Here is a 17,705-nt window from a genome sequence, read left to right as displayed (position 1 = left end):
AACAAAGAAGCCCTCCAACAGGATCAGAGCTATAAATAACCCTACGGCAGCACTGCAATATTAGTGGGTGGATTAGGAGAGAATCGTCATTGCCTATTTATAAACCTAATGCAGTGAAACCCTCTTTACTGAGGGTGGTTCACAATGAGTTCTGAACAGATGAGATATTTTGATGACATGTAGGCTTTTCTCTTAACAATTCATCTATTATTAACATGTCTTGCAAACAATTCACTGGTGTTCATTCATTTTTTCTTCACTAGAGAGAAACATCATTGAAATGTATTTCCAAATGATAGTGAAGCTCTGCAGGCCATGCCAAGCAGGCTAACGTCAGAGTCAGGCAAGGGAGTCAGCATCATGCTTCCAGAGGAAAACAGCTTCACAGAGCTTCCTGTTAATCAGTATTCTGCCGCCACCTACAGGTCCAAGACTTTGGTTTTACTCATGATTACTTGTAGCATTTTCTGTCACCCAGATGCTTTGACAATACTAGAACACCCATGTCTGCTTATGACCAAATTTGTCTTTGAGCACCAGGCTTTAGCAATATTAGCCATATGCTCAAACACGTGCTTTCATGTTCTATATAGGCACGTTCTCAGCTACAAAACAAGCACAAAAAGACAAAACTGTTTGTCCCAGCAACACTGTATCTTTATTTTCAAATCACATAAGAGGAAATCTTACTAGAGTCATACAAGTAAACAATTTTTTCAAACCCCTGATAAAGAAAATATACAATAAGATAAACATCTCCGTCAATAGAATAACATACATTTAAAGTAAAGCAAATAAAAGCAAATTGCCTACTAGTAAAATACTCAAAGTGAATAAAAATGATATACTGTCATTTCCATTTCCTGTACACTACACCAACTTGGGGAAATGGGTGGTGTCAGTATTGTCTCTAACTTTTTTGTAGAAATGGCTTACACTATTTTGCATGACCTTGTAAAGGTGAGCAAATACATTAACAGTGTCACCTGTGAAGGCCAGACCATGTTGGTAATGCCTGTAGGCATTCACACTCTGAGATGGCACAATGTTACATTAGGGCTATGATGCTGTACTACAACCTGGTCCAAAAGTAACATCAAATGTCATGAAGACAATTTTACATATTGCAATCTATACAAGATACTGATGGTATAAAATAGAGCCTCTGGGGTAGTCAGAGACTGATTACACCATTAAAGCTTGTTTGGCTTTGTGTTGTAAGGAACAAGTTATCTTATGACCAAATGTATCCTAAACACAGGTTTATAAAAAGAATCAAACTCAAGCTTGACTGAAACATTATTTTGGTTCATCACATTTTCCAACACAGACGACTGTTTGCTGAATCACTATTGGGTTGTGGTTTTTAGTTGTTCTTTCAGAGTCTCTGTTAGCTTGTCCCAGCAGTCACCTATGTAATTTACAAATGCTTATTTGACCCATTGTTGCATAATTCTGTCCTTTACCCCTTAGGCCATTAACCATTTAACCCATTAGAAAATGTCTTTATCACATCTCCGACACATTCCTCCTCCATCATATGGAAGAAAGGTCCATTGTTCTGTATTACCAGAGTAACATGGTACTCTTCACACGGCACACATGGTAACAGATGTTCATTTGTAGAACTCAATAAAACTGTAGCATCAATTGTGTGATTGTCTACTGTACAGGAACTAAGTTCCACACCATGAAAATGGGATACTTAAACCACTTTGTGTAAATTTCAAAAATGTCATATCAAGCAAAATAACTGCACATCATATGAGCCAGATCTAAATAAAACTGCTATCATAATCAGACACAATGAATACCTAAATATGACATCAATCTGTGCGGTCCTTGTGGTATCACTGGGATGAGAACAGAGACTTGAAACACTATTACATTCATTACACTACCAAATGATAATAGAAAACTAATGTATAAATATCTATCATGGTCTTGACTGCATTCATTGCTCACTGGTGACAAGTACATTGAGACAAATATCACAAAACAGAGGCACAAGCTCCACAAAAGCAATATGCAGTGACACCTCGACTGGTTCATTTTACAGTGCTCTGCAACATGGGCTAGTTGCTTTGCCCATGACTTGATGATGAACATATTGAACTCTACTACCTAGTCACCTTAAATAAAAAATTGAAATTATACATTTTTATGGAACCTACCATGTCTTGTGTCATGCATGTATTTAATTACTATGTGAAAAAAGTATGGAGCATGCCTTGTGCAGTGAGGAACAGTCGGTGTGACTGAGCATGAACACTTAACAGTGAAATTACAACTCCTTATCTGTGTCCCCAGCTGTTGCGTGTAGGTGCCCTGTGACACATAAGGAAGTATTCTGGGGAACCCTACTCAGCAAGAATAGATCCAGCTAACCAATCTTCTAATCAGCAGAGGTCTAAAGTCATAGGCCAGAGATGGGGAAGGTGTGGGCAGGGGGTTGAAGGCAAGATTTCACTGACCACTAAGTGTGCAAGTGGTGGTGTGCAGCACAGAGGCAAAGGGGTAAAGAAGAGGAAAAGGAGGACACAGGAGTGAGCCTTCCCACACAGATTAATCCAACAATAGGGGCTCATGAGTTGTCTGAAGGGACATGCTCTTCAAAGCCTTCACTCTCCCTAACTAGTGCCCTCTCCAGAATGACACGTCCTTCCTTGTACCGCTGACTGTCCTCAGTAGCAAACTCATAGATCCAACCCAGCTTGCTGTTGCAGTTTTTGCAGCTCACATCCCTCACCATGTGCCTGCCGGTAAGCATCACTCTGTCTTGCACCTCACTATATTGCAGGTTCACGACCTGTGGGGTTGAGACACAAGCATTTACATAGATTTTAAATAGCAAAGCAGCATCCTGGATGTGTGTATCTGTTTGATTTCCAACTACATGGTCTTCCTGACTTCATGGCATTCTCCGTACCTTATTGAAGAGGAAAGCTCTGCCAGTGGCTCCTGTGAATCGGGTGGAGATAAGCTCAGATCTGTTGGTCAGGATGGTGTCACAGTTGGCACATGAGAAGAGGCGTGTTCCACCGATGTGGTCCAAGAAGATACGTCCCATTGTTCAATCTCTGAGAGTGACTGGACTGAGGCAAAAATATTAGTGAAAAAGAAGGGCAAACAATTTATAGTTGTAACCAAAACAAACAATATAGTCAGTAGAAAATGTACACCTCACTACACAGTCATTTGTGGTAAATACCTCTATATCTGAGTTGAGACTGTTGGTAATGTGAAATCAATTTGACACATTGGACATGTCACATTTAAAACTATTATATTTTTAAGCAAATATCTGCTATCAGTCAGTCCCAGTGTCAGTCCTCCTTTGGTGCAGTCCTTTCATTTATATCATACATTGCTGCAGAAGCTCAAGCTATCTTGATGCATATACAAGTCATTTGAATTCCAGCAGAGTTAAACATCTTTAGCAGACAATACTTTTATAGGAAACATCAGTCAACAAGGTGCAGAAAACCATCTGTGTAAAGGCGACTCAACAGGAAAAAAAAAAAAGATTTAGTTGATTTTTGTGGGGTTCTTGTCTCCCCTTTGTCCTAGTAGGTCTTATTTCAACAAGTACTTTTTGTTCCTGACTGACTTGTTATGAGTAATGCGGACTGTAGATGGCAGCTGAGCTATAAATGGCGTTAAAAATAAAAGCCCTTAAGGCGTACACTAAAGTAACCCGTTTAAAAAAGGTCCAAACTTTGCTCTACCTGACAAGAGGAGACGTATTAGGCGGTTTGTACTGTAGTTTGGGACGTTTGGGCAGGGTGGTGTAGTATTGATTTGTCAACTCGAAAGAGGCTAGCGTTACGTTAGCCGTCAAGCTAACAGTGACAACGACAACAGGCTAAGAACAAGAGACAACAACAAATCGCATATCTCTGCATAGCTCCGAATAACGGCTTCCTACCTCGTCAAATTGGTTTCACTGCCACAAATTGTCACCACCAGCGACGATGTCACCGATATTTTAGGTGTAATTTAGATGAACGTCTGTAGTTTGTATCGTCGTCGCCGCGGCTTTGTTGTTCTTTTTCAGCTGTTCCTGTCTACTCCGAGCCAGTGTCAACATCCGGTCATGACGGCCGGCGCTGCTCCGCCAGGTGTCAGCAGAGAGACCCAGCACAAGTAGCTGTGGATGGAGGCTCCTGCAGAAGTAACTGCACATTGAGTTTTTACTGCACAGGGTGCTCATTTTCATATCTGTTGAACTGCAGTAGGAGAGTGAGTAAAAGAGCACATCATCAGTAAAAGGCTGAAACTACAACACATCCATTTTATTTGTCTAAATCTATTAGCCAGATATTTCATTATTTTAGGAACTTTGGAATTTATTTTTGCAAAGAAAGGACGGTGGGTTTGGCTCAAGCAAAATTATAAGCAGCCTGCAATGTGGATTATGTTTTGTGTCAATGTAAACTCAACAGCATTAAAATGTATAAACCTACATAACGGGGTCTGGTAAAAGCATGGGATGTCGTTTTGTGACATTTGGATATAACAAAACCTTCATTAACAGTAGTAAAATGTGTGATGTGAAAAAGGTCAAGTGTGCGTACACATCTCCAGCAAGTACGGAATCAAGCCTCTAAGGAAAGACAAGCAAAGTTTCGTTGAAACAATGGCTAAAACCTTGTGAGGACTCCAGATACACAAGACCTGCAAACCACTATAATGAACAATGAAAACAAAAACAGTAATAAATCTGAATATAGAAATATCAAGGCTCTTGTATTTGGGATCTGATCCACATTCGAATGGAAAACCTTAAAACTCCTATAATACATATAATACAATAATCCTATAATAGAAATATACAGTTGGATGGCAAACAAAATACTAACATACTTTAAAGTATCTTAGTGAGGTACCAGAGGCCGCCAGAACAAGGATGTGTACGTTTGTTTTGAGGAAACATATCAGATCTTCATAAACCGTAGACATCAATTTGATGGAAAATCTGATAATTCTACAGCACCAAGATAACTTGTAGTTTTACTCTTCTTTTGATTCCAAGGGTCAGGCTATCAGTAAAGCCAATCTAAGGACAAACTCATAAAATGTTTAACAATCTAATTGTATCTCATTACATCTCCAAAACTGAACAAGTCTAGTTTTGCTATATTGCTGGTTGTTAACACATTTAACCCTGGTACAATTTGTGAAACAACAGGTTACATTTATGACACAGGTTAGGAACTGTTCTTTGAATGTGCATTCATAAAGCAGCAGCATGGCTCAGAATTGGATATTAACCATTCTTTAAATTAAACTGCATGATTACATGTTATGAATTATTATTATATTATTATTATGATTCGCATAAACCCTTTGGCAAAAGCTAGATATTTTAAACTCTGATTAAGAGAGAGAATATTTATGATTGTTTGAACTTTCACATCCAAATGAGTTTTATTATGAACCAGAAATGTGTTCATTTCCCTGGAACATCACTCTGGTTACTATCACTGTGTCCATACAGAAAACACTTTCCTGTTCCTTGAAATGATGGAGCAAACACTCTAAGAAATCTTAGGGAACTACCATCTCATTAGATATTATTTTAAATCTATATTATTAAGCCAATTATTAATAAATAACTGATCATATTGTTATTTGGGATATAAGGATAAATAGTATTACATATGAGAATATTCTTTGCATTTATATTTGACCCAGCTACACAATAAGATATAGACAGTGAAGTAGACAGACAAGCAGGTATGTCTAGTAATTTTGTTGATTGTTATCCTGATAAATAGATATGAAGAAGATATGACTGACAATAAAAGAGAGTGGCTGAATGAAATAGCAGGAATGAACATTTTCCTTGTTCGCAAGCTTTATAGGCATATTGTACCTTTACAGTCAGTGAAATCTTTATCAGAGGCAGATAGAAAAGGAGGAGGGCATTCCACCAACCCCTCAGTGTGGAAGGCACTCAGTATCTCACCACATCATGACTACTAGCTCTGCACTATTGATTTTGGCAGCACTTGTTGGAGTCTGTGCTCAGTTTACAGGTAGTGTACAGGCTATAATTCGTAAAATTCACAGTGTGACAATCTAATTTCTCGGGGGTCTTTAAATGCAAAGTCAGCATGTGTCTTTTCAGGTTTCTGCTGGTCATTTTCACGTTGTAGGTTGATGCATGTTGCACCTATTGAAATGTAGCACTCTGAGCCTTGTACTAAAATGGGAATGACAACAAGTTACATGCTCATCTGCCGAGCACAAAAAACAGTAAACCAAAGTGCATATGAGTAAAAGCCAATTTGTTGAATTTTTCATGAATTGGTTTTAACATCAATTCACTGAGTTCATTTGGGTTTTATTGTTTGTTTTAGATTCTGTCAATGCTGATTTAAGAAAAAATGAGCTGTCAACAGAAAAATCAGAGACGGTACTGTACTGTCAATTATTACACTTTAAAACTTCACTATGTTTAAATAATTATTTCTATATTTGATACTTCAACAATGAAAGTCTGAGAAATTGTATTTCTATTACAGACAGAAAGTTACATGTCAATACTCTGCTCACCATTGCCTGCCCCACTGTCCCCACCTTTGTCAGGTACGCATTTTCTGCTGCTGTTTTTTATCTGTTTACTGCCATTACTTTTGCTTGGTCCTCTTATTTACTTGCATTAAGGCAATCGATCTAAAATATACTCTTCCTTTAAATTCTTATTTCCTCTTCAACAGTTCATGCACTCAGACCTGCTGATATATCAGCTGTTTACACCTTGGGAATGCCACTTTCACCCAGGTAAGAGCCAAGGCTAAAATAAAAACACCTCAGCAATACTTAGTAACCAGACCAGTGCCATGTTTTCCGTAGCTGCTTTAAATCTGAAGCTTTAAACCTTCACCAACCCAAACTGTATCTAATAATGTGTATGTCTTCACCATTAGGGCTGAAGCATCTAGAGTGGTTAGCAGACTAGCTGGTAAGTTATTATGTTCTGAGGCATAAAATTTGATTTGGAATAGAATTAAATCTGAAGACAATGTAGTTGGAAGTATTTATAATTTTTTTTGAAAGTCTAGCTCAAGATCAGAGTCAAGACCACATCCCAGAAAATGCCAGTCACAAAGTACACTTTGATGGGAAGTTCTGAGAGAATAATATTATAATTTAGCTGAGTTTATCTTTTGGGATAAGACAGTGGGTATAGACACTGGCTATTGACTTTAATTTAAATATCATTGTACCAACAATTACGTCATAATTTACATATCAACAATCAGATTGTCTTGTAAGAAATTATAGATACTGTATACTCTCTACAAGTGTGTCTATGTGTCTTGAATAGAGTTACTGTCAATGTTCAATCCTGAAGTCATCGGTGAACATCAGACTTCAGTGCAATCCAGGTAACAATGCGCAACATGTCACCTACATGTACAGTAACACACACAAAAAAGCGCTGCGTAGGGAGATTTATGGAGTTGTGTTTTATTTGAGTGTTTGTGTTGCAGGAGTTTGTTGGAGGAAGCTGAAGAACTGTCTCTGTCCCTTTCACATCAGGTGCACATTAATCTTCATATAAAACACTATGGATTTTAATTGTTTTATTATTTCAGTGATTTACATGTTTTCTTTATGGCTTTTCTTCCTCTGTCCAAAGCCATTTTTTGTGATTATGAATTAAAATTATGGACAAGCATAAAATTAATTTTCATAGCCTGTATAGAAATGCAGTTACACATATTATACAAGTGATATAGCAACATAAATAGAAATATTTCAATGTTCCTATCAGGCCAGTAAGTAGTAATTTTATGTATGTCCCTGCAGATGACAGACTGGAAGCTTGTGCTGCTGTTTGTGCCAGCAGATTCCCTGTGTACCTGTTCAACACATGTAGGATTCCTAACTTCATATAAAATGATGTTATTGTCTGTATTATATTCAGTAAAGGCTGTATCAGATTTAGCTAAGAGTGTGTAAGTCTCTGTGCCTTAGGTTGCTGCAGATGTCAAAGCTGTTGTGCAGGATGTGGAAGCAGCTCTGGAGATATTGCAAAAGAGGGTATGATTCTTTCTTTCAAATACTGCAGGCATTTGCCATGAACTAACAAAATGAAAAACTAATATGCTGGATATATGTTTTCAGTTGCAGAACACTTTGGTTCATGTCGCAGTCTGGAGCACATACCATCAGCAGGACAAGTGAGTGTTATGAGTTTCTTTTTTGTTACAGTGATTAGCAAACAGAATTTTACAAAACTGACAGAAATCTTGCATTTTACACACATGATGTATCCAGTAATCTTTGGATCCTTTTAGTTGTAAAAGGCATTTTAAAGTGATATGTTTCATTTTATAGCAGGTGTGAGTGTTTGAGAAATGAAAGGATAAACCAGCGACTGCAAAAAGCAACTCTCCTGATGTTAATGCAGGTAAAGTACATAATAAATAACTAGCAGTTGTTTGTGTCTGGACAATGATCATCTGAACATTTTTTAGCTGCCTGTCTGACAAATTTCCTTTCTTCTTATTTTCAGGACTCTCTAAATCATGTCTTGAAAAATCCAAAGTGGTACAGCAAAAGTCCCATGTTCACTGCTGTGCTGCAGTCTTCTCCAGTTGTCCTTGAACCCAACTCAGATTCTGTGAGTCAATCAAAACTCTTTTAAAAGGTCAATTCCAGTCAACATCACTAACAACTGCATGATATACAGCTTTCCTTTCATCAACAGCAGCCTGACAGCCCCTTGAAATAGCTAATGTATAACTAGCATATATAACATTTTACCTTTTCTTTTTTTAGGAGAACACTTTATCTGACTTAAACCAACTAGCCATTCAATTATGGACGAACCTGGTAGGTGCATATATATAATACATGACAATGCATTATGCTGAAAGCTGTCAGCATTGAGCTATATACCTCTCTAAAATTAACACTGACCCTGTGTCTGAGTTGTAAAAAGTGCCAACATGCAAGTGTTACCATGATCCCTCAAAGCAAAAGATGGAACGCTGATTAAAGTACGCTACTCTGACGAGAAATTAGATAAGAGATGTAAAGATTAACTTGATGAGATTATCTACAGATAACTTTCTCCAGGTTTGTTCATTTTCTATCCGTATGCCGACAGAACAGTTGGGTAATCAGTACTGTTAGATGCTATATGGTCTATAGCTACTCAGAATGACTCCACTTAAGTCCAGACTCATAACCAATCATAACTTTTTGTCCTCCAGCTTCAACCGGCAGTGGGTCAGACAGAGGTCATGGACAATAATGTCGTGACTATTCCTTGTCCTACCCAGGTGAGCCATGGCATCACATAACAAAGTCTGTTCAGAAGTCACACCTGATTGTTGTGGTACCATGTGTCGTGTTAGAGTCAGAGATTTGCAGTAGCACTGACTCTCTAACAGAATAGACTTTCAGTAAACTAAGATTTTACTCTTATATTATGGGTAAAACTGGGACTTACACACTTTTCTCTCATTTCAGGAACAACCTTTTCTGCAGACAAGGATTAACTCCCCCACTGACGGAGAAAAGACAGGTTACAGTAAAGGCTCTACACTAGCAGATCTTGTAAGTATCTCTTCTCAGATTCAAAATGAGCCATAGTCTGACAGCACATACAGTTCAACTTACTGGAAAGTACTGTATGTTTATAGGTTATGGGTACTGAGATACCGTGCATGGACCGTGATCCATCTCCTACCGTTCCAACTTCAGGTAAAAATGCTTCTCTGCTATTATTCAACGTATTTTTTTTTTTGGAAATGTATTAAATCCACTTTACTGTCATTCCTGTATAGTTCATGAACTCAGACCTGGTGATATTAAGGTGGTGGCAGCATTAGGTGACTCTCTGACAGTGAGTGTTTCCCTTTTCCTACTTTTTTTTTTTACTATTGTCAAATAGACAAGACAGGATATACAGTATTTGTAAAATCATGACAACAGATGTAAAGAGCAGGAGCTACTGTGTTACTGTTTGTTTCTACATGTGAGTAGACACCCAAACACAACATCCAAACACACAAAAAGGGAATTAGGTTAGATTAAATGGTTTATTTTAAAAAACTAGTGATCAAATTTAGTCTTCATTACTCAGAAAAGACTTTCACCTATTTGGACTGTGGCTGGGTACCTCCACAACTGCCACATACACTTCTGGTTCAATAAATATTTGCTCTCAGTATCTCACAGCTAATGGTTTCTGCAGGCAGCCAATGGCGTAGGTGCAAAAAAAGACAACCTCCTGTTGGTAATGAATGAGTACAGAGGACTGTCTTGGAGGTAAGCTAAGCTAAAATATACATTTGTTCAAATTCTTGTAGTGTGGGAAAATACTTAGAGTTTATTTGGTTATTGGTAATCTGCATTTAAAACTAACAGGTTATTTCTGTTATTTCCAGCATTGGTGGTGATGAAAACATTACCACTGTGACCACTCTGCCAAGTATGTTTGTCTCAGATTTTTTGAATACAATTGCCTAAAATAAAATGCATAGTTTAGGTGTATTTTATTAACTACTTGATGTCTATTATGTCCATTTTTGTGCCGCATTGAGGAGCATGAAGAATTCTACAAATTAGATTTAAATAAAAACCTTAAATAAAGATCCACTTACTGAAAGGAAGTCTGTTTCCCCTGTTATGTGTCAGCGTAATCTGATCCAAACATTTTACCTAACCCTGGCCAGCTACCTCTTTCTACTCCCAACCCCTTGGATATAACATGTACTGTTTGTGGTCTGCAGACATCCTGAGGCAGTTTAATCCCTCCCTGACTGGCTTCTCAGAGGGAATAGGTAAAGAGGACAGCCCTAAGGCTTTTCTCAATCAGGCTGTGGCAGGGGCAAAGAGTGGGTCAGTCATGTTCTTTTTTTAATTTTCATCACCTTTTACTCTTACTTGCCCTTTTAAATTTAATTTTCAATAAAACCTCTGAACAACTTTTAGAAATTTTACCAATTTTACCAAAACTTTCTCTTTTCAGTGATATGGCACAACAGGTGCACACCCTAGTGGACAAAATGAAAAGTGATCCGGTAAGATGGGGGTTAACTGGTAGAAGCTCATTAAGGGTATGTGTAACCACTGTCTCAGGTTTATGTTCACATTACCAAACTATTGCCTTCTTTACAGCGCATTGATTTCAACAATGACTGGAAAGTGATCACTATGTTTATTGGAGGCAATGACATATGTGACTTCTGCACAGACAGTGTAAGCACTGTTTAATCGTCACTTTTTGCAATACTTTCACATAATGTACTTTATTTGGCATTATGCTTTTATTTTTTAATTTGTTTGCTTCATTTGATTTGTTTGACATTTATGTAGGCACATGTTCTATTTCATGCTTTTGGTCTTAATGAGAAACATTTTTTTACAGATTTTTTTCTCACCCAGTAATGTGGTCAATCGTATCCGTCTGGGTCTGGACATCCTTCACAGTGAAGTATGTTTTCAGCTTCTTCCACTTTGGTTAACAATTTGAAAGTCATAATCTACATTAGTGCCTTTAAACCTTCTGTTTTGTATCATCCAGGTGCCTCGTGCTATTGTCAATCTGGTAGAGCTGTTAAACATTGTACCACTGCGTGATCTGCACAAAGATAAAAGTCTTGGGTGTCCCACCTGGTTTGTGAGGTCACTGATTTTTAGCTTTATCACTCATATAGTTTGATTAAAAAGTGATCACATCATTATTTGATGGTTTTGATGTTTACGTTTCAGATTAATTTGCCCCTGCATACTGAACCCTAAAGAGGGATCATCTGAACTCCAGAGGGTCCACGAATTCAATGGGGCTTATCAGGTGCAAAACAAAGAAATGTTAAAAGTGTTGTGCCCATTTTCCTATTTACTTTACACATATGTGGTTGCAATGCAGATTCACTGGTCTTAATTTGAATTTGTCATTGAAAGTAAATTTATTACCTAAAGAGGCTTTTAACCCAGTGGAGTCTGTCTATTCATGAATGAGTACAGTGAGCGTATTTTATTTATAATAACACAAATATATACATATATGTGGTTGCGTGTGTGTGTCTGTGTGTGTGTGTGTGTGTATACACTGTGCCACTGTCAACTAAAAGTGTGGCAGAAGAGTCAAAAATGTTTTTACACCTCTTCCCAGCATGCTATGAGAGAGCTAATTGACTCTGGTCGGTATGACACACATGACAACTTCACTGTGGTACTGCAGCCCTTCTTCAGAGAGGTATTCCTTCCCACGTTAGAGGTAGGAGCTGACATTCTGTACCTGAAATCTTAAATATCACCAATGGTTATTTTAGTATTTTTAGAATTTCTTTCCTCCTACACATTCTTTTTATAAGGATGGCCGGCCCGATCGCTCTTACTTTTCACCTGACTGTTTTCATCTTAGCCAAAAAGCTCACACCATTATGGCTCTTGCTCTTTGGAACAACATGGTAGGATTCAAAGTCATTTTCCTCATTTGTGTTTTGGAATATTTTCTTTTTCTAATTTTTAAAATCCATCACTGATTTTCATGATCTCTTAGTTAGAGCCAGTGGGCAACAAGACTTTTAGGCAAGACTTCACTGCTGGCAATGATTTGAAGTGTCCCTCTCAGGTAACATTGTGTCCAACAATTTAACACATACTTAGCATTAAGTACAGATTTAAAACCTTTTGGTCTGTTTGTGTTTTTTTGATCATGTTTTTATTAGACAACCCCATTCTTCAGGACAGCTATCAACAGCAACTACACCTTTTCAGGCCCTCCACCGACTCCTGCTCCTGTTGCAGTAAGTCTTTCATACACTACACAGCTTTAGGATAGTTAGTCATCATTATTTTTTTGCTAGATGTGGAACAAGATATCACAGCTATAAATGCTTAAAACATGTCTCTGCTGTTCTTTAGAACTGGGGCAGTGACTTTTCATGTGTTAACACAGCTCCATCCAAAACTGTGCCCACTTCAGGTAAACAATCAAGGTGTGATTCCAATTTTAATTAAAGTGAAATACAAGGAGTACATTTTAAAGATGCTCTTTTTTAGTTCACAGGTTACGACCAGCAGATATAAAAGTGGTGGCTGCTCTAGGAGACTCTATAACAGTGAGTTTGGACACAGAAATGATCAAGAATGTTCTTCTTTTATGAAATAAAGGGTCCACCTGAAGGTCCACCTATTAGCTGTACTTCCCAGAGCTTTCGGTTGTTTTTAACAAGTCTTCATAAAGGTTTTTACACTTTCAAGGATAAACACACTAAAATGGTTAAGAAGTGTCAGATCAGATTAATCACACTGCATCTTTAAAAACATATCAGGACCCACTTGTTTTATTTTGCTTTTTCTTTTTGCATTGACAGACCCACTGATGGGTTGATGATGTTACCTGTTAAGCATTAAGCATAATTTCTTTAAATCAATCTAATGATGTTTGAACTGTAAGAGCATCATCAATGAGAAAAATAATATTGTGTCTAATGGTGTCTGGATATAGGCTGGTTTTGGTGCCAAAGCAAAGAATTTGCTGCAGCTAAAAACTGAGTACAGAGGAGTGTCGTGGAGGTGAGAGACACGCAGAGCCTAAGCACTAAATTTATCTACTGTGAACATTTCATTCACTTTTTGTTGATTTGTTTGTTCTTCATTAACAAGCATTGGGGGAGACAAAAATCTTGAGACTGTCACAACATTACCCAGTAAGTCACCCTTATCTATTCCATAGCACCAAACACCACTAGATGGCAGAGTTAGACTATGATAAACCTAGTATTTTTTCTCTTGTGAAATAACAGCCCTACTTTTTTTTTTTTTTACATCAGATATCCTTAAGAAGTTCAACCCTAACATCAAAGGAGTGTCAAAGGGACAAGGGAATAGGCAGACTGGCTTCAACATGGCTGTGTCAGGGGCTAAAATAGCGTGAGCTCTAATGTTTCTTTCAAAGGTTTCGAATGGTCCCCTTTCAGATATTCTGTGCTGAGCATTTTGTGAACTCATGAGTGTCTCATACTTTATACAGAGGAATTCCAGGGCAGGTCCAACATCTGATTGATACCATAAAGAAGGACTCTGTGAGTTTAACAGCAACTAGTTTTAACACACGCACTGATGCAATTTCATCATCACAAATTACATCATGTGCACGATAAAAAATAATTATGTGTTCCATCTCTTTGTCTTTGCCTGATTCCTTCTCCATCCTTTTAATGGAAATAGACATTGGATTTTCAGAATGATTGGAAGCTAGTGACCCTCTTCGTTGGAGGCAATGACCTGTGTCAGTACTGCAATGACCGCGTGAGTTGCTTTAAGAAGTCGTCAAAGTAAATGCAGGATGAACGACATTTTTGAAACTCTACCCTTAGCAGAGTGGTTAAACATTCCATAGTGTTGTGTGATGCCCTGTGTAGCGCTGTCTCATGATATCACTCTCCAAATGGGACTAAGCACTGGAGCAGAATAATCAAGCTTTGTGAGCAGCCCTCCGCTAATTGTTTTTTTGTGTCAGAGTGAGATGAGAGCAGACATGGTTTCTTTTCAATAACCACATTCTGTCATTTTACCCCTCCGACACAAAACATCCCCCTCCCTCTTCTATCTCAGCCTCTGTCTGCGTTAAACAAGCACACGGGACACAGTGACATGCCTTGTTCTCTAAAAGGCATAAACAACGCAGAAGTCAAACTCAGACTCTCTTCATCCGGTCTCTGTCTCACTCATTGCTTTCCTCTCTCTTTCTTTTTTCTTATTTTTATTCAAGCCTCCCCTTTTTTCTCTCCCTTCATTACTCCCCTCTTGTGCTCCCCTGACAGGGTAGTATCTCTTTTAATGTTTGTGCTTTGAAGCAGAATATCAAAGCAGAGCATCAATTTAAGATGTGCACTGAGACAGTCGCAGTCACAGCTTAGGGTTAGTTGTTGCTGGTATGCTCATACATGTTGCTGCTTGTTTGGTTAATATACACTATTTAGATACAAATTTTGACAGTTTTCTTTGAATGTGCCCTAATTATTCTGCTCAACATAGAACAGTTAAGGGAAAAAAAACACAAGTGGTCTTATGCATATGTATTCACTATTTATTAATCATTGGCTTTGTACATTGTGTATCTCAAAACTACAGGTGTCTGCATCACCTCAGAACTACAGCTATCATTTGATGACAAGCTTGGATATGTTGTACAAAGAGGTAAAGAGAGTCTATGCACTGAAAATGCTTCATTATGCAATAAAGACCATAACTGAAAACTGAAACTGAAAGAGATCCAGTACTACAAGTATGCACTTTTGCCTTCCCTTAAATTTTTACTGACCCATAAAAATAAACAATTCTGAATTCTAGTCTTTGAAACTGTATAAAGGTCATGTTTTCTTTCTTTCTAACCACAGGTTCCCAGGACAATAGTCAATGTTTTGGAGATCCTGGAAATTGAAGGTCTTCGCAGGATAAAAAAGGATACTCTTGGGTGCAGTGTGTTACAAAAGTATGCTCATCGATCCACCCATGCCAAATCAATTCTTCATGAACCAAAACCAGAGTCTAAGGCCAACTACTTCTTTGTGCCAGCAGCATTTCTCTTAATATTGATCTAAGATTTAGTCAGTCCAGGAAAGAAATATAGAATATTTTGGTATTTAATGAAGAATAGCTCATCCCCATACAATATGTTCCCTATGCAACAGAGTGCATTGATAAAATTAGTCAGCCTTTTATTTTCACCCTTGTATGGCAGGTCTGTCTGCCCATGCTTCTTGTTGCCTGGAGATGATTCCCCAGAGCTGGCTGAAGTAAAACGGATAAATCGGGAACTACAGGTTAGCAGACAGGAAGAGTGAGACCAAAATATGTGTTTAATGAAACATTACAATAGCTGTACTAACATGAACATTTGTTGTATTTCATTCAGATTGAAACAGAAAAATTGGTGTATGGCGGGCGCTATGATGGCAGAGAGGACTTTGCTGTGGTCGTGCAGCCCTTTTTTAAACACTCCATTCTTCCTTTGAATGCTGTAAGTTATTTGTCAACCCCCACCCTGCACATGCACATACTGTACAAACACTTAGCTTTAAGACCATAACATACTTATCCCCTCAGAGCACACAATTCCTTCAAACACTGATACTGTATTATTTCGACTTCAGGAAGGCAGACCTGACACCACATACTTCTCTGAGGACTGTTTCCACTTCAGTGAACGAGGACATGCTGACATGGCTACAGCTCTGTGGAATAACATGGTGAGTCCAGCAAGGCAGACAGAGGAAGGTTAAGTGAGTTTGACAGGGGAAGAGTTTTGGATGAAGCCTCTTTAAATTGCCACATCCTACTGCAGTGTGGTCATGAACTGAACAATTTCTGTTTTATCTCTAGCTCGAGCCAGTGGGTAAAAAACAGACGTACAACAATTTTACAAGTGCCAGAAATAATATCAAGTGCCCCACAGAGGTAAGACACAAAAGCACTTGACAAATTTTGTTGATGATCTGCTTGTGATTTGTCTGTATTACCTGTGCAATCTGTGACTTAGTTTAAAGCTTTCCTAATGGTTTATTCCAGGAACATCCTTACATATTCACTAAGGTGAATAGCTTGGCTGGTTCAACCACCACAGCACCAAAGACCAGCAGACCAGTTTTACCTCAGAGCTCCACAACACAGAGCACATACTCAATCCTCACATCAGTACCCACTATGCCCAGCTCAGCTCTCCCTCTCACCCCTAATTGCTCAGACAGTGTGCCAGTATGGCTTGCTGTTGTTCTGGCGGTTATTGGTCTTCTGATTGGCTGGGGTATCACCTGGCTCCTCCTGTCGTACAGAGCGAAGCAAAACAAGAGAATGATGATGGTCGCAGTGGAGATGAAGGACACCACTTTTTAAAGTACTACTTACCGTATTTCTGTGGTGGACTATTCAAGGGAAAATTTAAGGGCCACAAGTACAAAACAACATTTTTTGTGGTGAGACAGTTTTTCATAGCAAGAGATGATAGCATAACCCTGTCTGCTATGTCTAAAGAATTTCCCCTTGCACATGAACCTTGTCCTTGAACCATAAAAATATAACTTGATGTATTCATAAGAGAAGCAACAAATACAACAATTCATCAAAATGTTTGTCTTTTTTGTCATTTTTATGTTAATCTGAATGCCTTTACATAAAATAAAAACAACATTTTTCGTTTCTCAACAACAAAAAATTTGCAATCATTCATATAAATTAAAAAATATATGTAGTACAATGTAGTATTTTCTTTTACTCCACTATATTTATTTGACGGCTGAAGTTACTGTTTTATTGCAGATTTGGATTTTACAAACAAAACATGATGGATTAGTATGGGTTGTTCAGATAGTTAAAAATAGTTGAAATGTACAATATAATGCAGTTCGATACAATTGTTCTTCCATAATGTCTATTTTATGAAGCTTATAATATAATATGAAGTCTATATTTTTTACACAGCCATAAAGGTAATAATTAAATTATGTTTTAGTTTGCAGTTATAGTGACAATGCTGTAGTGGACTGCATTATATCCTGATTTATTTAATATTCTGCACCCTCATGTTTCTAAATGGAAAGAAGAAAAAACAGAAACAATATAGTCCATTACACTAATCACTAGGCCACCTGAAAACATAACATATAATTGGCTTGGCACAGAATACCAACAAAAACTGAACTTTCTGAAGGTAGAATTCATTACATACA

The 17,705-nt window shown here is 37.9% G+C and overlaps 2 protein-coding genes across 4 annotated transcripts; one reads left to right on the top strand and one right to left on the bottom strand.

Annotated features, from left to right (window-relative positions):
- Positions 1 to 633: 633 nt before the first annotated feature.
- On the bottom strand, positions 634 to 4,081 carry LOC113129967 (protein yippee-like 5). The gene is made up of 3 exons (XM_026306248.2): positions 3,929 to 4,081; positions 2,930 to 3,095; positions 634 to 2,809 (listed from the first exon to the last, which is right to left on the bottom strand). Exons 2-3 carry the CDS (start codon positions 3,068 to 3,070, stop codon positions 2,585 to 2,587), a joined length of 366 nt encoding a protein of 121 aa, XP_026162033.1. The 5' UTR covers positions 3,071 to 3,095; positions 3,929 to 4,081; the 3' UTR covers positions 634 to 2,584.
- Positions 4,037 to 17,165, top strand: LOC113129827 (phospholipase B1, membrane-associated-like). 3 transcript variants are annotated; one of them, XM_026305978.1, is made up of 43 exons: positions 4,043 to 4,174; positions 6,366 to 6,421; positions 6,531 to 6,594; positions 6,726 to 6,789; positions 6,936 to 6,970; positions 7,337 to 7,397; positions 7,503 to 7,551; positions 7,822 to 7,887; positions 7,990 to 8,055; positions 8,140 to 8,195; positions 8,353 to 8,425; positions 8,531 to 8,638; positions 8,797 to 8,850; positions 9,234 to 9,302; positions 9,493 to 9,579; positions 9,666 to 9,726; positions 9,810 to 9,868; positions 10,220 to 10,293; positions 10,413 to 10,456; positions 10,758 to 10,866; positions 10,997 to 11,048; positions 11,146 to 11,226; positions 11,396 to 11,461; positions 11,552 to 11,652; positions 11,740 to 11,821; positions 12,143 to 12,247; positions 12,345 to 12,440; positions 12,533 to 12,604; positions 12,702 to 12,779; positions 12,898 to 12,958; positions 13,036 to 13,094; positions 13,484 to 13,551; positions 13,642 to 13,685; positions 13,809 to 13,908; positions 14,009 to 14,060; positions 14,206 to 14,286; positions 15,112 to 15,177; positions 15,378 to 15,472; positions 15,722 to 15,803; positions 15,896 to 16,000; positions 16,134 to 16,229; positions 16,363 to 16,437; positions 16,549 to 17,165. In XM_026305978.1, the coding sequence occupies exons 3-43, from the start codon at positions 6,543 to 6,545 to the stop codon at positions 16,870 to 16,872; spliced, it is 3,228 nt and encodes a 1,075-aa protein (XP_026161763.1). In that variant the 5' UTR covers positions 4,043 to 4,174; positions 6,366 to 6,421; positions 6,531 to 6,542; the 3' UTR covers positions 16,873 to 17,165. The 3 variants fall into 3 exon arrangements, with proteins under 3 accessions (XP_026161753.1, XP_026161763.1, XP_026161745.1); XM_026305960.1 differs by lacking the exon at positions 4,043 to 4,174 and adding an exon at positions 5,961 to 6,041; XM_026305968.1 differs by lacking the exon at positions 6,936 to 6,970 and having other exon boundaries at positions 4,037 to 4,174.
- The last annotated feature ends 540 nt before the right edge of the window (positions 17,166 to 17,705 follow it).

The sequence above is a fragment of the Mastacembelus armatus genome, chromosome 22 (genome assembly GCF_900324485.2).
Source record: "Mastacembelus armatus chromosome 22, fMasArm1.2, whole genome shotgun sequence".
NCBI classification, from domain to species: domain Eukaryota; kingdom Metazoa; phylum Chordata; class Actinopteri; order Synbranchiformes; family Mastacembelidae; genus Mastacembelus; species Mastacembelus armatus.
The sequence above is the reverse complement of the archived record's forward strand: the minus strand, read 5'-3'. Positions and strand labels throughout refer to the sequence as shown.